Source organism: Marmota marmota, unplaced genomic scaffold, assembly GCF_001458135.2.
Source record: "Marmota marmota marmota unplaced genomic scaffold, marMar, whole genome shotgun sequence".
NCBI lineage: Eukaryota > Metazoa > Chordata > Mammalia > Rodentia > Sciuridae > Marmota > Marmota marmota.
Genome location: NW_026000136.1, coordinates 1,899,871 through 1,922,173, shown reverse-complemented (window position 1 = coordinate 1,922,173; position 22,303 = coordinate 1,899,871). Strand labels below are relative to the sequence as shown.

Below are 22,303 nucleotides of genomic sequence, written 5' to 3'. Positions count from 1 at the left end.
TGTGGAATGCTAGACTCTAGCTACTGCCCAGTGCCCCCCCACATACACATCACTGACACCCCATCCCAGAGTGTCCTGTGTTTTATGTTAATCATCAGACATATTCGGAAAATTCTAGAGGAGACAAATAGTTGTATATTTACTCAGATAGTTACTATTTCTGTTGTTTTTTATTCATTACTGATGGTTCTGGGTTTCCATTTAATGTCATTTCCCTTCCAATTGGAGAGTGTGTTTGCCTTTTCTTTTCTTTTTTTTTTTTTTTAATATTTATTTTACTTTATTTTATTTAGTTTTCGGCGGACACAACATCTTTGTTTGTATGTGGTGCTGAGGATCGAACCCGGGCCGCACGCATGCCAGGCGAGCGCGCTACCGCTTGAGCCACATCTCCAGCCCGTGTTTGCCTTTTCTCTCTTTGCTTCTCTCTCCCTCTCCACCACCTTCCTTCTACCACTCAGGTGCGAAGGATATTTTCTCTGAATATAGAGTTCCATGTTGACACTTCCTTTTCTTTCCACATGCAAAAAAATTTGTCAGGCTGGAATTGTAGCTCAGAGGTAGAGTACTTGCCTATCACATGTGAGGCACTGGGTTTGATCCTCGGCACTACATAAAAATAAATAAAATAAGATTATTTGGAAAAAAATTTTATCACTTCCAGCTGGGATGTAGCTCAATGTACAATGTTTGCCTAGCATGTCCTAGGCAGCCCCCCCCTCCACACACACACGCAAAAGCATCACTTCCTCTGGCCTTCCTAATTGCTCAGGAGACGTTTGCTTTGCCCCCCTGTAAATAATGTGCCTTTTCTCTCTGGCTGCTTTCAGGATATTTTGTCTTTAGCTTTTAGCAGTTTGTGATGCCTCTGGCATGGATTTCTTTGTGCTTATCCCATTTCAGGTTTGCTTAGCTTCTTGAATCTGTAGTTCTGTGTCTTTCACCAAATTTTAAACGTCTTCAGCCATTATCCTTCCAGTACTTCTTTTTCTCCCAGTATTGGGGATTGAGCCCAGGGACACTCTGCCACTGAGCTATGCCACCAGTCCTTTTTATTTCTTACTTTGACAAAGGGTCTGGCCACATTGCCCAAGCTGGCCTTGAGCTTGCCGTCCTGCTGCTTCAGCCTCCCTAGTTGCTGGGATTGCAGGTGTGGTCACTGCGTCCGATCCCTTCAGTACTTTTTCTGTACCACACTCTTGTCTCCTCTCCTCTCCTCCTGGGACCCCAGTGTTAGGCTTTAGTACCATCCTCTGCTTTTGTTTCCAGGTCCCCCCACCCTTTGCTTTTGGTTGGATAGATTATTTCTGTTGCTATATCTTCAAGTTCACTGTTTCTTTCACTATCATCTAGTGAGTTTTTAAATTCCATTTGCAACTCTCTACTCTCATATTTTCATTTTATTATTATTATCTATTCTTTTGCTAAAACTTTCTGTATTCCCATTCATTAAAGTATTTGCCCTCCCTTTTATTATTTTTATATTTTGTGGTGCTGAGGATCTAACCTAGGGCCTCCCACATTCTCTACCACTGAGTTACACCCCAAGCTTCAGCACTTTGAAGTCTTTCAGGTAATTTTGACACCTGTGTCCTCTTGGCATTCATATCTGTCAGTTATCATTTCCCTTGTGAATTGAGTTTTTCCTGGTTCTTTGGATGCTGTGATTTTGGATTCTATCCCTCAGGACCTGTTGTGCAGTCTGTGATCGAACCTATGGGAGACGGTGGTGTTTTTGTCTGAGCAGGCTTTCACCCAGCTGGGACCAGGCCACACGTTCCAGCCGCCTTCTGTGGTTGTGGTTTCAGTGTTAGTTCCCCTTTCAAAGGCTTCGCTGTGCTGCTTGAACCTGTACCTGTGGATGCTGTCCGTAGCCAGGCCGGGACTTGGTTTCCGCCTTCCCCATAGTTCAGTTTTCAGAGCTTTGTTGATTATTTAGAGTCAGCCCAAGGGTAGGCCTGGGAGCTCCTCACCCAGTTTCTAGGGTTGCTTTTCTGAGTTCTTTCCTCTGTGATAGCCCTGTGCTGTCCACTCCTAGAGCCTCCTCCATTTGGTCCTCCTCTGTGCTTCATGCTTGCTGAACAGGAGGACAGCAAGCTGTCAGCAGGGGTCCCGCCCACTTGCCCTTTGGGGGTTGCCGATGGTCCACGCAGAAGAAGCCTCTCTCCCCTCAGAATCATAGCACTTTCATCCCAGGATTGACTGGGGCTGGGGTGACAAACCAGGGAAAAAGAAAGCAAGCTCCCTGCAGCTCCCTGCGGAGCCTCTGTCTGGATCAGAAACCCCCTTCCTCTGCTGAAAGCAGAACCAAGCCTCTGCTCGAGCCCACTGTGTGGTGGGCAGAGCTGAACCCAGGTGAGGAGATGGTGGAGGCAAACAGGGCAAGTGCATTGCTGGTTTGGTGGCACTTGAATTCTGGGTTTCTTCCCCATCTTCCTGTGTGTCACTTCTCAGTGGCTGTGGAGCGACTTCACACATCCTGCCCAGGTGTCAGAGCTGCATTCACAGGGAGGGGCAGTGTTGTGTTTGTCTCCTCCCACCCAGGACTGAACCACCCTTGCTTTAAGATGCACACTTCAGAGTCAATCCTGATGCACCCGCCCGCTGGGTACAGCCCTGCTGCTGGCTTGCTCCTGAGGGCGGGCTCACAGGAATTTCTCTTCGGCTTTTCAGGAGACCCCAACCAAAGAGCTGGGACACTGTGGAGGAGAAGCTCATGGCCCCGGGCCAAACAGCCCAGCACCGTCTTCTGACTCCCCCTACCTGAGCAGGTGCATAAATTCTGAAAGCTCCACGGATGAAGAAGGTATTTAGCTTCTCTATCTGACTTTGAAAAACAGAAAAATAGAACTTCAAATAATGTCAGTGTGTTTGCAGAACGTCATTTGTTGCTTTAAGTGATCTCCCCAGCCTCAAGACATGGGGGATCGGCTGGGCAGTGTCTGGGGACGTGCCAAGCGAGCCTGTACTTTGAGTGCTCCCTCTCTTCCTTATCACAAAGTGATAATCTGGGGTTGACTTATTTCCAGGTGGAGGCTTTGAATGGGATGATGACTTCTCTGCCGATCCTTTCATGTCCAAGACGACAAGCAACCTCCTTGGTTCCAAGCCTTCCCTTCAAACGTCCAAGTACTTCTCTCCCCCGCCACCGGCCCGGAGCACAGAGCAGAGCTGGCCGCACGTGTCCCCCTGTTCCAGGTTCTCCATCTCTCCTGCCAACATCGCCAGCTTCTCTCTCACGCACCTCACGGACTCGGACATTGAGCAGGGAGGTGAGAGGCAGCCTGTGTGTCCTGGGGCCGTGGTGGGGGTGGGGCGGGTCTCCGAACTCCACTATCTCAACTGTGTCCTCAGGTTACTCTGCAGGCTCATGGCTGCTTGCCGCTGCTGGGCTGGTGACCCCAGCCAGAGGTGGGAACCACCCCAAGGCCACCTCGAGGACTTGAGGAGTTCCCCAGGCAGTGCTCCGCCCCCTTTTCTTCCCCTTTTCTCCTTTTGCTGCTGGTCCCTGTTTTTCCCACAGATCCAGCCTTTCAGAAGGTGCAAGCTGAGAACACTTGACCTGTGGTTTTGAAATTGAGCCTGGTGTACTCTGGCTCTTCCCTGGGGTTTGTTGATTTTGCCATTAAGTTTTGGTCTCTGTGATAGAGAACCAGGTGGGAATTCATGGCAGGGGCACATTTGAAGGGGCAATATCTGAACATTTGGCTTCTTTTTCCCTGTACCTAGATTAAAAGATAAATGTTAATAGGTACATTTTTTTTTTATTTGAAGTTTACAGCTCAAATAATAAATGTGAAATATAAAGAGCTGGTATCTGTGTTTGCACTGTTTCGCTTGTGCCGATTAGATAATGCCTGTGCCCAGCAGTCTCCCAGGGGCAGACGTGCAGGTCGGGGCTGGTTTCTTCTGTGCCCTGAGCGTGGACGCGTAGCCACCCTGGGAGCCGAGCAGCTGTGTGTGCGGAGTTGGCGAGTGCTGCTGCGAGGACACACGGGGCAGCTTGGGCAGGTGTGACAGCAGATACGAGCCACAGTTCCTTTTCCTGCCAGGCTGGTCAGAGATGCTCTGTACTGTTACTTTTGGGGACAGTTCTTAAAATCCATCGTGTCATGTTGTTTCGTCTCCCAAATAGGCAGCAGTGAAGATGGAGAAAAGGATTAGCTGCTGCAGACAACTCCACCAAGCAGCATCCCGAGTCAGCCGAGCAGTCCTGCCCACCACTGGCCACCGTGAGCCTGGGAGAGGGACTCCGAAGGTGAAAGATTGCTGGACCACCGCCGGGCCGGGCAGCTGGGCCCTCTGCAGCTGCACACCCGCGGCCCCTCACACTTGAAGTGCTCGTGGCTGGTCATCCTGGCAAGGTGGCACACTGCCTCCACGTGTGTGGGGGAACCATGTGCACTGGGGTGTGTGTCTGTTTTCTGCCTCCTCTTCCACGTCCACACCTGTGCCTCCTGGTCTGGGTACAGGTGCTGTGGAGGGTGCACCAGGGGAATGGTCACAAGTGAGCCATATTTATTGTTCTTAAAGAAATCACTAATTGCTCTCTGTAATTGCACTGTGGATAAGTGTTCCAAGAGTCCCAATATTGTACAGAATCGTAAATTATTCAAGGAAAATACGGCAGGTCAAGCTGGTGCTATTCACTAGTTTGATTTTTTTAAAATAGTTTATTTGCTCTGCATGGTACTTGTAAAGCTTAAATATTTTGAGTGTTATGCCGTCTTCAGAATTGTTGGAACTGTACATATGGTACTCTTTCATAAATGATATTGATTCTGAATGTTAGTGTTTTATGTTCTTACAGGAAATATTTTTGATGAGTCCAAAAATACTGCTCTGTTTTGTTGATAGAATCGAACACATTTTGTCTGTTCTCTATTAGCTGCTTCCCCTGTAGCACACGAGGCCTCTCTGAGCAGCTCAAAGGCCTTGCAGCCTCTCTGTGGGATGCTCCCACTCTGCGCCCACTTTTTCAACCCTTTTGGTAAAAATTGACAGGAGGTGCACTCCGGAACTTGGCTGCAGGTCAGTGTTCTCTGAGGCCAGTTTCTGCCATAGCAGGTCAGGCAAGTTGCAGGCAGAGTGTGGCCTCCGCCCCCTCCCCCAGGGGGGCCAGGCTGCAGGGGTTCTACGCGTCCCTCCTCCGAGGCACTGGCATCCCCACGCGTCCCAGTAGAGGGCTCTGGATGCTGGGCACGGTATGGATAATTTTGTCTGTCTACTTTGGGTGTGGTTGAATCAAGCTCTTAAAAAATTTCCAGGGAGAGGGCGTAACTCAGTGGTAGAGCACTTGCCTTGCGTGCCTGAGACCCTGCTTCCATTCCTAGCACTGGAAAAAAAGGAAATCTCCAAAGCTGATTTCCCCCTCAGAGCCACTCCAAGTCATGGCTGGTGTCTTTGTAACCCAGGAGATAGACTGCACCTTGCGGCTGCCAGGAAGAAAACAGGGGGCCTCGGCAGAGCCCAGCAGCCGATGTGCCCTCAGGGTTATCCTGTGTGACTGTCACAACTTGCGTGGCCCAGGGGCTCGTCTGCACAGCCTTTTCCTTCTTGTTCTCCTCTTGTTTTGAAAGGGACTGAGCATTTGCAGTGCGCTTCATCACAGGCTGGCAGGAATCAGGAGTCCCTGACCCGAAGCTGCCCTCATCCTACCATCCTTGAGCTCTGTGTTGGCACCAGGAAGTCTCCGATGGCTAGTGTGGCATAGCCGCGCTGTGCCGAGCTAGCACTGATCCTACTGGGGTGGGTCCCCTCACACTGGTCCTTCGCCCCAAATATTTTCGGGTGCTGATCTGATTTCCAGACTCCAGCAAGACACTGGAATGAGTCTCTAGACTGCGGCTGGAGCTGTGACGTCAGCTGGCTCCAGTCCCCATGCAGAATGCAAATGTGGACCTTGGCTGGAGTGTATGTAGGTGGTAAATTGTGACCTTTATTATGAATTCCGATTCACTCTGCAAATTTTTTTCTACTAAGCAATAAAACTTTCCAAAGCAAGAAAATTCAGAATGGAGTCCCCCCACCCCCACCGTGGTCTGACCATAGTGCACTCCGGCCGGGTTCGAGCGGTGGGTCTGGACATGGAAGCAGGGCTTTGGAAGGTGATTTTGCCAAAATGTCAGAACTGAATTTCTTGCTGTGGCAACTTCCTGAGTTTTCTGATTTTTTTACCTCTATTTACCAGTCTTGGTTGAGAGATAAATGAGATGTGATTATGTTCATTTTTTCAAATTATAGGCTTAAGGAGTTCAGACTTAAGTGACTAAAAAATCAAGCAGATCCATAGAATATATAGCCTTCTTACGTAGTTAGCCCAGGATACATTTACTGCTATTTGGGGGCTGTACTTTTTTTCACTATGTCAAGATTTTTTAACAACATAGTTCCCACATTTTTTAATTTTAGGTCTGTATCACTCTCATAATTAATTGCCAAAAGCATTTTATACCTTGAGTTGGGAATGGGGTGGGTTGGATCTTACTGTGGTGTTGCATGGAAGGGAAGACTGTATTTCTGATACACATGTGAGTCAACATGATTTTTTGAAATCTCAAGCAATACAAAGAAATTTAATTCAATAGATTAAAACTTCAACCCATTTTGAAGTGTCAAGCATGCACTTTGTTGTTCAATTCAGGGTTGTTGGGGGGGTTGTTGTTGGGTTTCTTTATTTCTTTTTATTTTTTAACTAATAAGTTGGTTACCAGTAGTGGGTTTTATGAATGGTACTTGTTCTAAAAAGTTATGCAATGAAGTAAATCATCGGCATTCTCTAGACCAAGTGGGGAGGTTTCTAATACCTGAGGCATTTCCTGGCCTCCTTTGGGTAGCCATACGGGATGGCTACCATACGACTTGATTTAGATCTTACTTTGGTGGAGTGTGTATGTTTAAATCATGTAATACGAATAATCTAACCGTCATTCCCCTTCTAGCTAGATGCTGATTTGTGTTATCAAACGGCCCTGTCATAAGCAGAAAAAGAACTGTAGAGAAAGTCCTCCCAGATCCTTCTGAGACTCAGATCCTGTGTCTGGGTCAGAAGCCATTCATCTTAAGGGCGAAAGAAGAAAGCTGAATTAAAAACAAATCATCCATTCTATTTTTAAATGTTCAGGCCTGACTGTTTCTATAGAGATGGTTTTATCTAAGAAAAAAATCTTTGTATGTCTTGCTGCCGTGAAACGCCTTTCAAAAACCTCTTCCTTTCACTCATATTTCCTTCCCATAGAGTATTTGTAGAGTTAATGATCTTTGCATGTCTGTCCCGGGGGGCCTGGCAGAGTTCTCTACTCAGTCAGTCACCTAAAAATTCAGATGCAATGCAAGTGTCATACTCCAAATGTTGGGTTTCAGTTATGGGGGGCTTCAGATCTCGTGAGGAGTAGCCTTAAAAAAAGAATGGGCATACAGTTACTTCAGACAGAAATCTCAGAAACAATATTCCTAAGTAGCAGTGTGGTTGGCGCCAGTCTTGGCTGTTAAAAAAGAAAACTCTCTAGCATATAAATAAGTTCTTGAAGATGTGTTGACAGTATTGCATTACCGACACCCGTCCAGGTCAGCTTGAATGGCTTAGCTGGGTCTGGATGATGGGACTCGTCTACAGATAGAGGCCTGGGGCGATCATACCTACCAGGCCTTTGTACTGAACAGTCAGAAGAGGTTCACGGCAATATAACAGTTAATGAACTTTCAGTTTAAATTGTGTACATTTTTAAATTGTAAGATTTTTACTGTATATTGATGCATAGTGTGATTCAATAAATTGCTTGTAATTTAAAAACTATTTAATATTCAAAATAAATATAGTTATATATTTATAAACTCTGTTGCTTCATTTATTCTGTGATTTTTCCATCATGCAAGAGTAGGGCGGGGGAGGGTGCCCTGGTGCGGAGCTGCCTTGGAGCGTCTGTCCTTGAGGTCCTCACTTGGCCCAGCCTTAAAGAGCCTCTAGCCACAAGGTTCATATCCACTCAAAACCAGCCTTTCTGCATGGAGAGGGGCATCCCTCTGGTCCCTTACCCCAGGTGCAAGTGTCTAAGAGGTATTCGACAGCCTCCTGCCATAACTATGGCCCATAGGGCTGACTTTAGTCACCTCACGTCCCAGGTGAGACCCTTAGTGTGTAGATGAAACAGACATGAGTCCCCATTCAGAGGTGCCCAAGACATGGCAGCACGGCCCAGTGGAGTTGAGGCTGCCAGCCACATGACAGTCCACACACACAGTCCTCCCTGGATTGGGGCTTGGCCTCTCAGCTCCTGAGCAAGGTGCTGCTTTTAGCATCTTTTCATCCCTTGTAGCAGGTGGCCAGGCTGCCGCCAGGGATGGTGATGCACAGCCCATGAGTGGCAGAGTCGGTTTTGAGCACAAGCTGTCTGCCCCAAATCCAGAAATTGCCAGCCCCTTCCCACCAACCAGGACAGGCCACCAGGAACTACCAATAGCACCACCCCAAGCCTGGGCGTTTGGGGGGCGGCGTGGGAAAGGAAACCCAGGCATCCCCAAGCTCTTGGGGGATGCAGGGTTTACAGCAAAACTTGGGGTGCCCTGGGAGCCAGGGAACCCCCAATGTGACCAGGGAACCCTAGCCCTTGCTCAAGGATTGTGGCTGCTGTCTCTACTAGCGGCAGGAGGATTGCCAGTTTCAGGCCAGCCCCAGCAATTTAGGGGAACCCTGTGTCAAAATTCTAAAGATTAATAAGATTCTCCATTATCCTAGGACGGCTGGCTCGCGACTGGCTCGACTGGCTCCGTGTTCTGAGCCTTAAACCGGAGGCCAGGTGCGGCCCTGGGGCTTCCGCGGGCCCCCAAGGGCTCGGGCTCCCCACCGGAGGAGTGGCCGCCAGCCTGGGCTCCGGCTGATCCGGAGCAGCGGGGCGGTGGGTAGGCGGGGGCGGGCTGCGAGCAGGTCGGGGTGCTGGTCGCCACTGCGCGGCCACCGGTCGGGTAACGGAGGCGTGGCCGCCCACCGGCAGCAGGTGCCCAGCGCCCCGCGCGGCCCCGCCCCGCCCCGCCCCCGCCCAGCGAGTTCATTTACATGCGTCCGCGGCCCCGCCCGGGGCGGCTAAAGCGACGTGTCCTTGTCCCCCGTGGGCACCCTCCTCGGCGCGTGCGGCCGCGGATCCCCAGGTAATCGGGAGGCTGGAGGGGCGTCTGGGTGCTTTGCGGGGAGAGGACCCAGAGGCAGGACCAGGTGGCCGCAGAGGGGGAAAACCCAGGTGGTGGCCACCGGGAGCCCGGGCTCCTGTACACGCAGCTGGTGCTGTCCACGTGGTGGGACTGGGGTCTGCTGTGGGGTCCTGGCAGTAATGGTCACCCTCTGACCTGTGACAGCTGCCTTATGTCCACAGTAGTTCTGGTCCCAATATTGTCCCCGAGTGTCATGTAAGGTGGCGTTTGCCTTGGGGCAAACTTGAGGCATTGCAGGAGCCACCCTAAACCAGGGTGGGGACATATCTCTGGGTGGTCTAAGCAAAGTGCCGAAGGTCACCTAAGCTCAGGAGGCACTCAAGGGGCAGTGAGGGGCATGGGACCAGAATAAGGTCCACTGGTCAGTGTGAGCCATCCACCCCCTCAGAGAAAGAAGGACATAAGATACAGGAAGGTTTGAGGGTTTGGGGTAAGATCAGACAGATGAGCAGCAGCAGCAGCAAAGGGCTGGGAAGAACACTTGAGGCCACCGAGGTCCAGCCCCAGCCAGCCCCAGGTGAGCTCAGGGCTCAGCACGTGAATGGAAAGGACCCTAGGGTCACTTACCTGCACCAACTGCTGCGCTGCCACTGGCTACTTGTACCATTTCATTGGCAAAGACACCGATGGTATGGGCCATCCTGAATGTCCACTGGCCATGGTGAGTGACCACAGAATGGCCTGTGTTCTGGATTTCAGTTTTAAGGGCCTCCCCTCCCAGCCACCACCTCTTGAGACGACCGGTCTGCAGCCATGAAGACCAAGAATCGGCCACCCCGGCGCCGGACACCACTGCAGGACACGGAGGCCACGCCTGAGGAGCAGACAGCAGACAGGCCCCAGTCGGGCTCAGGGATGGAGCTGACCAAGGGTCTGCGGAGCAGGACCCCCCGGGGAGCTGGGGCACGGGCAGAGGGTGGGCGCCGCCGGCAGGGTCCCAGCAGCCGCCGGGAGAGCAGTGTCCAGCGGCGGCTGGAGAGCAATGAGCGGGAGCGGCAGCGCATGCACAAGCTCAACAACGCCTTCCAGGCCCTGCGCGAGGTCATCCCGCACGTGCGGGCCGACAAGAAGCTCTCCAAGATCGAGACGCTCACCCTGGCCAAGAACTACATCAAGTCGCTGACCACCACCATCCTGACCATGTCCAGCGGCCGCCTCCAGGGCCTGGAGGGGCAGGGCCCAGCACAGGGCCCCAAGCTCTACCAACATTACCAGCAGCAACAGCAGCAATCCGCCGGGGGCACGCTTGGAGCCACCGAGGCCCAGCCCCAGGGCCACCTGCAGCGGTACTCCACACAGATCCACAGCTTCTGGGAGGGCACCTAACAGCCAGGTCCGGGGGTGGGCCGGCAGCGGTGGCCCAGCCAGCCCATCCCAGCCCTGGTCCTACGTGCTGCAAGCCCCAGGCCAGTTGGTGACACTTCACGAGGTTGTGGCCCCAGCAGATCCATCTTCCCTGAATGCTCAGCTCAGCCACCTGCCTGGAGCCGTTTCTTCCAGTTGTCCAGAGACAAGCAAGTGGTCTGGTCTGGGCCATGACCCTGGGCAGCATGAGCCCAAAGCACCTCTGCACATCCCAGGTCCTCCATTTTATCTCTGAGCCAGATGGACTAGGCATGTGTGGAAAGGCCCTCACCTTCCCAAATGGACTCTCTCCACCAGTGGGCTGCTCCCTCCTGGGCACAGGGAGATTCCAGAAAAATGTTTACTTACAAGTTTCCCTGCTACTGGTGAAGCCAAGGCTGGAAAGGGAGCCTCCAAGCTCAACTGCAGGGCTACAGGGCCTGGGCTCAGCCTTCTCATTTAGGGTAACCTGAGGCCCTGGGCCCAAGGCCTCCCAGGGAATATGGCAGAGCCAAGATGGCGGCTCTTCAGCCTCTGGACACCCTAATCAGATGATCTCTGATAAAGGGAGCTGGCGGGGAGGAGCTTCCTTCTTCTTCTGGGGTGGGGACTCCTGGGGAGGCAGTGGAACTGGGCTGGAGACAGAGTTGTGTTCCTGAGAGGAGCCCCCAAGCCCCTGCACAGGGGGAGTTTGTCCTGGGCCTCCTGCAGGTCCCCACCCCAGTTTGCTATTCATCTTTGTCACTGATGTGGGGCCACCATCTAATTGGCACAGGACTTGAGGATTTCTCGGGGCCTGTTTTGAGTCGGGGCCTTTGGGGTTTTGTGTAAGGTGGAGCCTGGGATGGCAGGAGCGTCCCTTCCCCCACAGCTTGCTCCCTGATGGCAAGGACTGGGTGGCTTGGCAGCCCCGCTGCCTCTGGTCCTGCTTCCGTCTGTCGGGGCGTTCCTGCCCCACTGGCTCTGCCGGACTCAGCCACTTTGCTGTCAACCCCTGCTGGCATCTCCCCTTCCTTGGCCCTCTGCCCGGAGCTGACCCAGAGTCCCCTGGGAGCCAGGTCCCTCCTGAGCTGCTGTGGGTGGGGGCCACACTGGGCCATGGACTCTTGCTAGTCCACTCCCAAGAGGCAGCCTTGCTCCTACCCAAGCTGGAGGGGCACAGCACCAGACGCTGAAGGCACCAGAGAATTTGGGGTCAGCCCTGGCCATGTGAAGGGCAGCATGTGGCACCCCAAGGAATAGACATTAGCCACTCAATCTTAACCCTCCTGGTCAGGCCCTCTGGACGGTGGCTCTGGGCTTGTTGGTATTGTGTGTCCCTCCTGCCAGTCCCAGTAGGCCTGGTCTGGCCTTAATACCCGAGCTGGCCCTCACCATGGGCTAGGTGGACACTCCAGGTCTTCCTGTCTGCCCCTCACTGTGGAAGGTCAGTGGTCAGGGCATCAACCCATGTGAGCTGAGGTTGGGACAGAGCCCAGTCCTTCCCTGCTGTGGGGGACCTGCCCAACAGCTCACAAGACGGTAGAGGCCTCCTCTAGCTGAGGGGACTCGGGGCTGCAGACCAGCGGCTCGGTTCCAACAGAGCCCAGGTCAGGGCAGGTGCCGTCCATCCAGTGCCTGCCAGATGCACTAACTATGGAAGCATGAAAGCAGGGGGAGGGACGGTGCCAGCAGAGCTCTGTCCAGGAGCCCCCGCCTGAGACTGGATCTGGGTCACCGCCTCTGGGTCACCGCCTTACAGGACAACAGCCTCCTAGCGCTTTCTGCCCTCAGATGGCACCTCTGCTTCCCAGAGACTGACTTGGGCCAGCTGGCCAGGCCTTCTTCACCCGTGGCAGGGGATCTGTACGCCCCTGGACCACACCAAGGATCTTCAGAGGCCCAAGTCCCACTTCAGGATGCCAGATGTTGGGGAGAGGTCAGGGAACAGGTTGGCAGCCAGCGGGCCAGCTGCTGGGTCCCCCTCTACCCAGGCCCTGGGCCCTAATCCCAGGCTGGACTCTTCCATCCTGCAGGGCTGTTTTCTCAAGCCCTTGGACAAGTGGGTTGGAGCCACCCACCTGATCGGAGCCCAGGTCCCCTGGGCCACCAGCTCCCCACCCTCCCCCAACTCCTCCCAGGCAGATCCTGTCACCTCCCACCAGGGCAGTGCAGACGCCAGAACTGCAAGCGGTTTCCATCCGAGGAAACTCAACTGGAACGAACGGCCTGCGCCCCCCGTCCTCATTGTGGTGAAAAATGCTTCTTAAATGACCCAAAGTTACTCTTATTTTTTTCTAATGGTCCCTTCAAAGTACTAATAAAATGGATGCTGTGTCGTAAAATGAAAATAAAATACTTCAGGACGAACGATGCTCTGGCCCATGAGTGCACGGGCAACTGTGCATCTTAATCAAATGTCTTAATAAAACATCCCATGCCGTTGACAGTGGTGCGAGTTTTTACTGAATAAAGCATCCCAGGGATCAAGACAGTGATGCTGAGCAGGTGAACCGTTGGTGCTGAGCAGCAAGAGGCCATGTCACTCTGGAGAGGGGGCAGAGTGACACCCAGTGCCTCGCTGAGAGCCACCTACAGACAGCAAGTCACAGCAGAAACATACAGGTCACATTGGGGGGAACAAACCACGATGCCCACTCAGGCCCAACATGGAGACAAGCGGAGGGTCAGCCCAGGGCCACTCCATCGTTCCCCTGGGCGCCATACCCAGGCTCACCAGGTCCCCACCTCCAGGAACTGTGAACACCAGGTCCTCGAGTGCATGTGGGAGGGGATCCCCCAAGGAACCCCCCCACCCAAGAAGACCATGCTTAGGGTCGGCTTCTGGTGACAAACCCTCCACAGCAAACTGGAATCCCAGATGACTGCAGAGCCGACCCCTCCTGACCACAGACAGACAGACGGGGAGCCAGTCAGGAGCCCGGCTACTCAAGCCACCTCAGAAGGAGCGTGGACAGGACATGGCTCTGGTCACCTCCCATGCACAGTGTCCAGCTGTAGGAAGTGACTGGAGACATCGCCTAAGGGGCACACAGGGGCAGCCGGCAGCACGGAGGCTACCCAGGGCAAGGGCCACTGGCTAAGCACTTCTCCTGGCCTGGCACAGCAGGGCTCTCACATCAGGGCGGAAGGCACCTTCTCCCTGTCCTGGGGGCAGGACAGCTGGGGGGATCCTGTCCACACCCTGCCCACAGCAGTCTTGCCTCCCACAATGTTGGGGGGCCCAGGACACTGCTCCCCTCTACCTGGCCACCCTGCAACAGGATCCCAGATCCTCCATATGAGGGGCCTCCCCGACCATGGAAGGTTCTTGAGGTGACCGCACTTGGGCACATCTCCATGCACCCAGCAGGCCCAGCTCACCTGGGGAAGGCCCTCCACTTGAGCATCCATCTCCAGCTCACCACCTCTGTTTCTCTTTCCAAACTAGATCTGCTTCTAAACCCTGCTCTGAAGAATGACCACAGCCCGTGGCAGGGGGTCCAGAGCCCTGCAGCCATTTCTCTTGGGGCAGGGCAGGGCCCAGATGCCATCTGGGGCACCTGGCTCAGAAGGGTTCCTCCCTGGCTCTGCTCCCAGGGCCAGAGTTCCTGGTGAGCTCCGAGCTCCAGGCTCAGGGCCTGGGCAGGTGGACAGCACAGGGCAAGGAGCAGATGGGACAGGCGGGGGCCCAGGGCCCCTCCCTGCGCCGCAGCTCTCCTGGCAGACGGGGGACACGTGTGGGCTTCACACCCTGGCACTTCAGCCTGCGCCTCTGAAGGGGCCACGACCCGCCAGGTGCCCTCCTGAGTCGTCCTGACGATGTCTTCTCACGGGGCACTCTTCAGCACAGAAGGGCTCAAGCCTGATCCTCAAGCCTGTCACCATCCCAGCCTCCAGGTGACTGGGCGGCAGCCTCAGCAGCAGACAGGGCCGTGGGCCTCCTGCTCCTGGGACACGCTCCGGATGGCCTTGGTGGCATTGGCCCGGACAGATATGTGGTCCCAGCCTCCCTGGGAGGAGAAGCCACATCAGCCAGGCCTCAGGACCCCCAAGGGGCCCTGCCGGGGGCCTCCCCACACCCCTAGGTCAGGTCCCAGCTGGGCTGGCCAGCTCAATGGCTCCGCCTCAGGAGGGCGTACAGCAGGGTGGCCACACACTCACCCCGATGCCGTAGTCCCAGCCTTGCCCCTTGGGCTCTCGGGGCTGCACGCCTGTGCGGTGACACACCGTCCCCCGGCTCAGCCCATGGCTGCCCTGGACTTTGTTGGCGATGACCCAGACCTGGAACACAGGCCCGGTGAAGCCGGCCCAGCTGCAGTGGGTCAGCTGGGGTGGGAGTGGGGAGGCCAGGGAGGGAGCCCAGAGACCCCAGCACCCGCCACCCCCTTCCCCACCTGGTCCAGGGGCCCCACGGACACTCTGCGCACGTTGTTGGACACATGCTCCCAGCTGGAGCCCTGCGGGTAACTGGGTGTGATCCCTCCGCGGAACCACAGGTTCCCTGGGGAGAGAAGCAGAGAGTCAGGGCCCCTCCTGGGGTGCAGCGGGTCGGGGAGCCTGGGGAGGAGGCGCCCGCTGCTCCTTCACACTCCGCACTCGCTGACCCACAGCAGGGCCTGGGCGGTGTCCAGCTCTGCCCTTTCCACACCCGGGTTCCCTGGCTTCATAATCGTCCCATTGTGCTGGACGGCGCTGGGGCTGTCACCTCTCCCTACTGAGGTACAAACTGAGGGCAAAGAGTTCTAAACAGAATGGAAAACCGGATCTGGAGAAGCACCTGGGCTCAGGTCTGCACTCTGCCTCCTCCTGGCATCTCCTCACCCGTAACCACGACGGGACCTTGAAGGGAACTGGCCAGAGGCCTACCTAAGGTGATCAGGCAAGGGTCAGGGATGGCAAGAGCCAGCCTGTGTTTCCTGTGAGGCTCCCATGTCACAGACCTCAATGGAATCTTCTAGAAGATGCTCCTGGTGCTAGCCCTGCCATGCTGTCACCCAGCCTCAACAGGAAGTGGCAATGACCAGCTTTCTGCTCTATTAGGTCTTGGCCATCTGGAGTCGCTGACCACCCAACCCTGGTTAACTTGGGGAGGAGACTAGCACCAAGGCTGGCCTCAGGCTGGACATCTCTCATGGCAGTATGAAGGTCTTCCGTTGGGGACCTCGGGGCTGTCCTGTTCCATCCTGGCCCAGACCTGGGCTGCAGCTCAGTGTCCTACCCCCAGGGTCATCACAGCGTGAGAAGGGCATACTGACATGCAGGCCAACTGCTTGGCTCTGACACCTGGCGCTCCATGTCCCCGGGGGAAACAAGGCTCAGAAAAGCCTGGACAATTCCAGTCACATCAAGAAGAAACCCAGAGGCAGGCCGTCCCCTCCTGATGGAGTCGGTGCCTGCCCACTGTCCCTCAGGAACCCCACCCTCCCTTGGGGAACCCCACCCTCCCGGCCCACCATGCAAGAACGGAAACCACTTGCCATTTTCATCCAAGGCATATACAGACGTCTGCCCAACAGACACCTGTGATAGTCTCTGTTTGGGGGGAGGGGGGATGTGGTACCAGCAGTCACCTGTGATGGGAGAGCTGACTCAGGGGGCCACCCACAAAATCTGAGAGTCCACATGCAGCCAGCCTCAGTCCCCAGCCGAACACAGATGTGCAGCTGAGGCCTAGTGGGGGCTGAGGGCCAAGCAAGGCTGCCCAGGCCCTGCCGTCCACCCCACACCCCAGCCATCCACCCCGCACCCCAGCCTTGCCAGGGGTATGGCAGGTTTCAACAGAGGGCCCAACAGACCAGCCTTACCAAGGCAGACACAAAGGTGCCCAGCCGGGCACACAGCAGAGCTGGTCACAGTGGCTACCTTCAAACTCTCCCATTCAGTGGAAGGAGCTGTATGCCCCTCAAGCCACCCCTCTGTCTACCCTGTGCCAGCTTCCCCCAGGGGACACTTTCCAAATTGCCAGCAAAGAGCAGTCTATAGTGGTCACAGTGGGTCACCCAGCAAGGGTCAGACAGGCCTGGCTCAGGGCATGGGGATAGCTGTAAAGGGGTGGCCTCATCACCAGCTATGACAGTGGGTGGGGCCCCAGCTGGCCCCTATGCCTGGTCCAGAGATGCCACTAAGCGCTTATCAAGTCGAGCTAGAATCTTACTCTCATGCCCCACCCCAGCCTGGGCCCTTGGGGACCTCCTGGAGGGCAGCACTCACCAGCTGGCTGGGAGGGGGACACAGAGCCCCTGTAGAATGCAGAGCCATCCCTGGCCACAGCCCACACCTGGTAGCAGGCCCCAATGGAAACGGAGGCGAAGGGCTGGTCTGTGCCAACGTGCAGCCAGGAGGAGCCCTGGGTGCAGTGAGGAGGAGAGCTGAAGCGGCTCCCAGAGGCAGGGAGCCCCTGTACCCACAAGCCCAGCTACAGTGCAAGGTCCAGCGTCCAAGCCTGCCTGGGGTGGGAAACCTGGGGGACTGCAGGGTGTCCAGGGAAGCTTTGACACCTGAACTGGCCCTGCCTGACTTGCCCTGACCACAGTCTGATCTTGGCCTCTTGTTGGACCCTGGACTTGGCCTCTCATCTCTCAAGCACGGCACGGAAAATGATTACATGTGCACCTCAACGAGGTGCCACACATCCTCCACGTCACCTGGGCCTACCTCTGTCCCTCTGACCCCTAGCACAGGCCCTGAAAGATGGCAGCTCCTCATGTCAACTCATGCTCAGCACCAACCGCCCAGAGGGCCCACTGACTGGCTCCATCCACAGGGACCATCCTGGGCAGGCCTGGGGAGCCCTGAGCCAGCCTGACTCCAGAGCCAGAGCCGATCTTAGGAAGCACGTGGAGGACGGGGCGGCCCAGCCAGGAGGAGCCAGGAGGTGCTCACCGCGGGGTTGAGCTCGGACACGCCCAGGCGGCACAGCACATCCCCCTTGTCACTGACGGCCCACAGGGCAATGCTGTGCTTGTGCCCCTCAGCCTCTGGGCTCTCTGGGATGATAGACACGTCCCCAAGGGCGATGGGAGCCACCTCCAGCCAAGGCCCACTGGTCACCAGCTTGCATTTTCTGTCCAGGGAAAGAGCACAACTCAGGGCCCCAGCATGACAGCAAGCCTCAGGGCCTGGCACTGCCCCGGCCACCTGAGGTAGACACCCGGAGGGCCCAGCAAGCAGAGCCAAGATGGACAACCAACCACCACTGAGGAAGGAGGGGGAAAATTCCCAGGCTCAGGGAGGGCAGGGCCAGGACCCTGGAGGGCACCTGCGTGGGCAGGAGTGAGGGGCCTGTGGTGGGCCCCTTTCTGCCCCCAATTTGGCCAGGCCTCTCTCCTGCCCACAAGCAGGGCCTGCCAGTGACATTTCTCTTATTTGTTCTTGAAAACAAACTCTTCAGAAACCAGAGCGCTGGGAGCCCGCGGGCATTTCCTGGGCTGACATTTACTTTGTGTTTTCTCCTCCCTCCCTGTTCCCGTTTCTTCCCTGGAGACTGAGATCAGAGGCCAGCAGCTCTGGCCCAGGAGGAGCCAGGCTGGGCTCCGCCCCCCCGGCTTAGCTCACCTGGCCCAGCACCTTCTCCTGACAAAATCCTTCATGGTTTTGTACCCATGGTATGAGCTGCAAGAAGAGGAGGGAAAAATCAAGACACCTATGGAAGGTTCTGGAAAAGGACACTACACACATTCTTTTCAAACTGCTGCAGGGCAGAGCCTTGGTGTAAGTCAGAGGATCAGATGAGCAGCAGGGTCAGGGGTGTCTCGCTGCAACGGCCCCCTGGGCTTGGGGCCTCCTGGAGCCAGGAATGGCAGTGCCCTTCCAGAGGGTCAAGCTGAAGGGCCCTCCCCCCACAGGCCCCATCAGAGTCCTTCTAGGGAGGAGCCCTCAGCCTGAGGCTCCGGTCAGTCCCAGGCCTGGTGGCAGGACCTTCTCCCTCCTCCCAGCTGGGTTCTGCTTGGAAACCACCCACCGAGGCCCGGACTCGGGCTCCTGGTTTGGTCTTCCTTGGATTGGACATGACTCCACGTGAGGGTCTCTACAAGCCACCTGGGTCTCAACACTGTGGCCACCAGCCTCCACTTTGTGGCTCACCGTCTGCTTCTCCATCTTCCGACCGCACCGCCCTGGACACACCTGGTCTCCCAGAGTGGTGCCTGCCTCGCTCTTGAAGAGGCTGCCCCCTCACCCTGACACGTTCCCCTGCACTGGCCCCATTACCACCTGGCATTCAGAAAATGGCCCAACGTCCCCCAGAACTCCCTGCTAAGGTGCCCGAGGCCCCTCACCCTCCTGAAGCCCCTCAGCCCAGGCCAGCAGGTCCCACCACTGGTCCTCCAGAACCTTCTGGCTGACCCAGCAGGATGGAGCCAGGTGTTTAGGAATCTCAGCAGCCAGGTGGGCCAGCTGTGGGGCAGAGCTCCCCTGGGCCCCGCCTACTCCTCTCAACCAGCCCCAGCCCTGTAGCAGCTGAGGTGACCAGGGCTGGAGCAAGGGCCGGCCTTGCACAGAAGCGAGACACAAGAGGCCACACAGCCCAGGGTCCTGATGCTCAGGAGCCCAGGGCAGAGAGAAATACTCACGCAGGGAAGTCACTGGCGTACTGCCATCCCTCCTGGTCAGTGCCTCCCGTTATGCTGAAGTCCACATACCAGTCGGAAACCTGGGGAAGCATGTTAGTGAGAATGTGACCCCCAAATCTGTAGCTAGCCAGGAACTTGGGGAAGGCACGGCAGGGCAGGGCAAGCAGACGCCTCTCCTCAGACAGCCTGGGACTCACCCAGGTCCACTGCAGGGACGGGGGCTTTGTGCCAGCCTTGGTGCATTCCTGTAGCCCCGTAGCGTCACTCCACATATACCGGTCGGTGGGCAGACCCCTGCAGGACAAGGGGTGTGAGGTGAAGAGAGTGCCAGGAACAGGCCCAGCCTGCCACACACCCCAGAAGCAGGCATGCACCCCATCCCTGCCCCAGGCACCCTCACCAGGCGTGAGGGGCAAACACAGAACCAGCCCAGGTGGGGAGACCAACCAGGGCAATGCACGTCGCCATGGTGCCCTGGCCATAACAACCAAGCCACCCACTGAGGCCACAGCGCTATCTGGGAGCTGCCTCTCTCTCCTGGGTGTTCCGGGCTGAATAGTGTCCTCCAAAAGACTAGGAAGTCCTAACACCCAGTAAGTACAGATGTGATCTGGCTGAGATGAGGTCCCTAGGTGGTCCTATCTGACTCGCATCTTCATAACAAGGGGAATGAGGACACAGGTGGACACGGAGGGAGGAGGATGTGGAGACGGCTGCCTGCGAGGCCAAAGAGGCAGGGGAAAGACCCTTCCCTGCTGCCCGGAGAAGGAACCAGCCCTGTGACATCCTGATCGCTGACCTCCAGCCTCCAGAACCCAGGACAACGCATTTCTGTTTTCCAGGCCAAGCAGCCACCATAGGGCACTACGGTAGTAGCAAGCAGCACAGGGACCGGGTGTGGGCACAGCTGTGAGGCCCCGGTGCCCAGAGCCCATGGCTGGAGCCTGCCTGGCCCTGTCTGCCCTCTCTCTGGATGAGGGAGCGGCGAGCCCTTCTTTGTAAGGACTGGGGGGGGGGGCAGCGGAGGGCCAAGTGCAGGCTGTGCAGGCCCTGGGACGGGGTGTGGGTTTCTAGGAAGACCTATGCTCAGAAAAGCTCTGCCTCTGGTTTACTGGGATAACAGGGAGACACACAAATATTTACACACAGAAAGTGCCATGGGTTGTCCTGCGTCCAGGGCTGAGTGGAGGGGAGATAGGCAGGGTCACCTGGGGTGGACTGTCCCCGCAGCCCACCTTCATGAACTCGTCTTTCTCTCCTCCCAGAGGCCCACATGCACCCAAGGAGGTGAGAAGGTAAAACCAAAATGCATGTGGTGTTTAGTGTCCTTGGTCAGTGAGATTGGAGGGTCTATGCAGCTTGTTCCTCATATTGCTTGATATTTATTTCACCAACTTTGAAAAAGCCAGAAAGGAAACCAATTGCACTCCAGCCCAGGTAAAAACCACAAAATTGGAGCCCGGTGAGGTGGCTCAGGCCTATCATCCCAGCAGCTCGGAGGACCATGAGTTCAAAGCCAGCCTCAGCAACAGTGAGGCGCTAAGCAACTCAGTGAGACCCTGTCTCTAAATAAAATACAATATAGGGCTGGGGATGTGGCTCAGTGGTTGAGTGGCCCTAGTTCAATCTCTGGTGCCAAAAGAAAAATGAAAAGAAAAACCATGAAATAGAAAAGTTTGAACACGCCATTTAAAATGGCATCAAAAATACGAAATACTATCACTAAAGATGTCAAGACCCCTGTGTAGAAAATCACAAAACCTAGATGAGTGGTGGCACACCCATAATTCCTGATACTTGGCAGGCTGAGGCAGGAAGATCAAGTTTGAGGTCAGCCTGGGAAACTTAGACCCGCTGTCTCAAAATAAAAGAATAAAAAGAACTGGGGTGTAGCATAGTGGTAGAGCACCCCTGGGTTCAATTCCCAGTACTGGAAAAATGGAAAATAAAATGAAAGAAAAGAAAAATATCCCAAAGTCTGAGTAAGAAGAAATTATAGGGCAGTGGCATAGCTCAGCGGCAGAGCACTTGCCTAGCAATATGCGAGACCACAGGTTTTCCCTAGTATCTCAAGAAAAAAAAGGAAAATAAGGAGAAGTACTTGATTAATGGAGGGTGACCTCCATTCACATTTTAGAGACTTACACTGTAAGACAGCTGTTGAACCCAAACTGATCTTCGGATCCAAGACCACCTGTTCTAGGTTCCCCGGGGTTTTCCAGGACTGGGACAAGCTACTTCTCAAGTTCATCTAGAACTGCTTCAAGAATCGTCAGAAGACCAGTAAAGACAGTGAGAGGATTTGTCCCAGTAACACTGAAAACCTCCTGAGAGGAACCATAACTGGGTCAATGCAGGATTAGCCCCAGGACACCCAATAGCTGGGTGGAAGAGAAAGGCTTGGGGTGGGGCTGCGGCGTGCGGACACTTGATTTAAGACAAAAACACCCTATAATCCAGGAGGAAAAGGACAGATTTCTCAATAAAGAGTGAGAGTTTTATTTCAAGTGAATATTTCAAGTGAAAAAAACACATCTCGGCAAGGCTGCAAGTAGCCACCACCGCTTTCTAGGATTCATGATACTTCCCACAGAAGACGAGAAGATCCCAAGACAGTCAGCTAAGACACACAGCCACTGGGCGTGGTGGCACACACCTGTAATCCCAGTGGCTCAGAGGCTGAGGCAGGAGGATCCTGAGTTCAAAGCCAGCCTTAGCAATGGTGAGGATCTAAGTAACTCAAGGAGACCCTGTCTCTAAATAAAATACAACATAGGGCTGAGGATGTGGCTCAGTGGTCAAGTGCCCCTGAGTTCAATTCCTGGTACCAAAAAAAAAAAAAAAAGAAGAAGAAGAAGAAGAAGAAAAGAAAGGCAAAGACCCTGTGAACAAATCTAAGAGAAGCGGTCTAAAGGCAAAATTTGGGATCAGCTGAATCAGCTAGTCTTTTTGGAGGGGAGCCGGGAGTACTGAGGATTGAATTTAGGGGCACTAGACCACTGAGCCACATCCCCAGCCCTATTTTGTATTTTATTTAGAAACATGGTCTCACTGAGTTGCTTGGCATCTCACTTTTGCTGAGGCTGGCTTTGAACTCGTGATCCTCCTGCCTCAGCCTCCTAAGCCACTGGGATTACAGGCGTGCGCCACTGCACCCGGATTTAATCAGCTAGTCTTGTGTGACAAACTTGGAGGAATTTCCC

General features: G+C 55.0%; 3 protein-coding genes across 10 annotated transcripts in view; 2 read left to right on the top strand and 1 right to left on the bottom strand.

Moving 5' to 3' along the window:
* Positions 1–7,833, top strand: part of Lmtk2 (lemur tyrosine kinase 2) — a 65,138-nt gene extending 57,305 nt beyond the window's left edge. Inside the window, exons 11-13 of the mRNA XM_015501907.2 lie at positions 2,674–2,806; positions 3,030–3,272; positions 4,136–7,833. Of these exons, the coding sequence (XP_015357393.2) occupies positions 2,674–2,806; positions 3,030–3,272; positions 4,136–4,164 (405 nt within the window). The 3' untranslated portion in view covers positions 4,165–7,833. The remainder of the gene's footprint in view (positions 1–2,673; positions 2,807–3,029; positions 3,273–4,135) is intronic.
* Positions 7,834–9,002: 1,169 nt separating this feature from the next.
* On the top strand, positions 9,003–12,974 carry Bhlha15 (basic helix-loop-helix family member a15). The gene is made up of 2 exons (XM_015501989.2): positions 9,003–9,144; positions 9,904–12,974. Exon 2 carries the CDS (start codon positions 9,958–9,960, stop codon positions 10,528–10,530), a length of 573 nt encoding a protein of 190 aa, XP_015357475.1. The 5' UTR covers positions 9,003–9,144; positions 9,904–9,957; the 3' UTR covers positions 10,531–12,974.
* The window catches only part of Tecpr1 (tectonin beta-propeller repeat containing 1), a 29,363-nt gene continuing 20,030 nt past the window's right edge, over positions 12,971–22,303 (bottom strand). For 2 of the 8 annotated variants that reach the window (XM_015501987.1, XM_048785244.1), the window contains 9 exons: positions 19,298–19,394; positions 19,101–19,180; positions 18,085–18,141; positions 17,413–17,593; positions 16,741–16,876; positions 16,008–16,100; positions 14,925–15,031; positions 14,692–14,811; positions 12,971–14,540 (listed from right to left, as the gene is read on the bottom strand). In XM_015501987.1, coding sequence (XP_015357473.1) covers positions 14,445–14,540; positions 14,692–14,811; positions 14,925–15,031; positions 16,008–16,100; positions 16,741–16,876; positions 17,413–17,593; positions 18,085–18,141; positions 19,101–19,180; positions 19,298–19,394 — 967 coding nt within the window. In that variant the 3' untranslated portion in view covers positions 12,971–14,444. The remainder of the gene's footprint in view (positions 14,541–14,691; positions 14,812–14,924; positions 15,032–16,007; positions 16,101–16,740; positions 16,877–17,412; positions 17,594–18,084; positions 18,142–19,100; positions 19,181–19,297; positions 19,395–22,303) is intronic. The other 6 variants (XM_048785239.1, XM_015501988.1, XR_007341307.1 and 3 more) reach the window with 6 other exon arrangements.

Bases quoted from the DNA above. Each gene is read 5' to 3' on its own strand.
- Bhlha15 (XM_015501989.2), top strand. From the start codon at position 9,958: ATGAAGACCAAGAATCGGCCACCCCGGCGCCGGACACCACTGCAGGAC.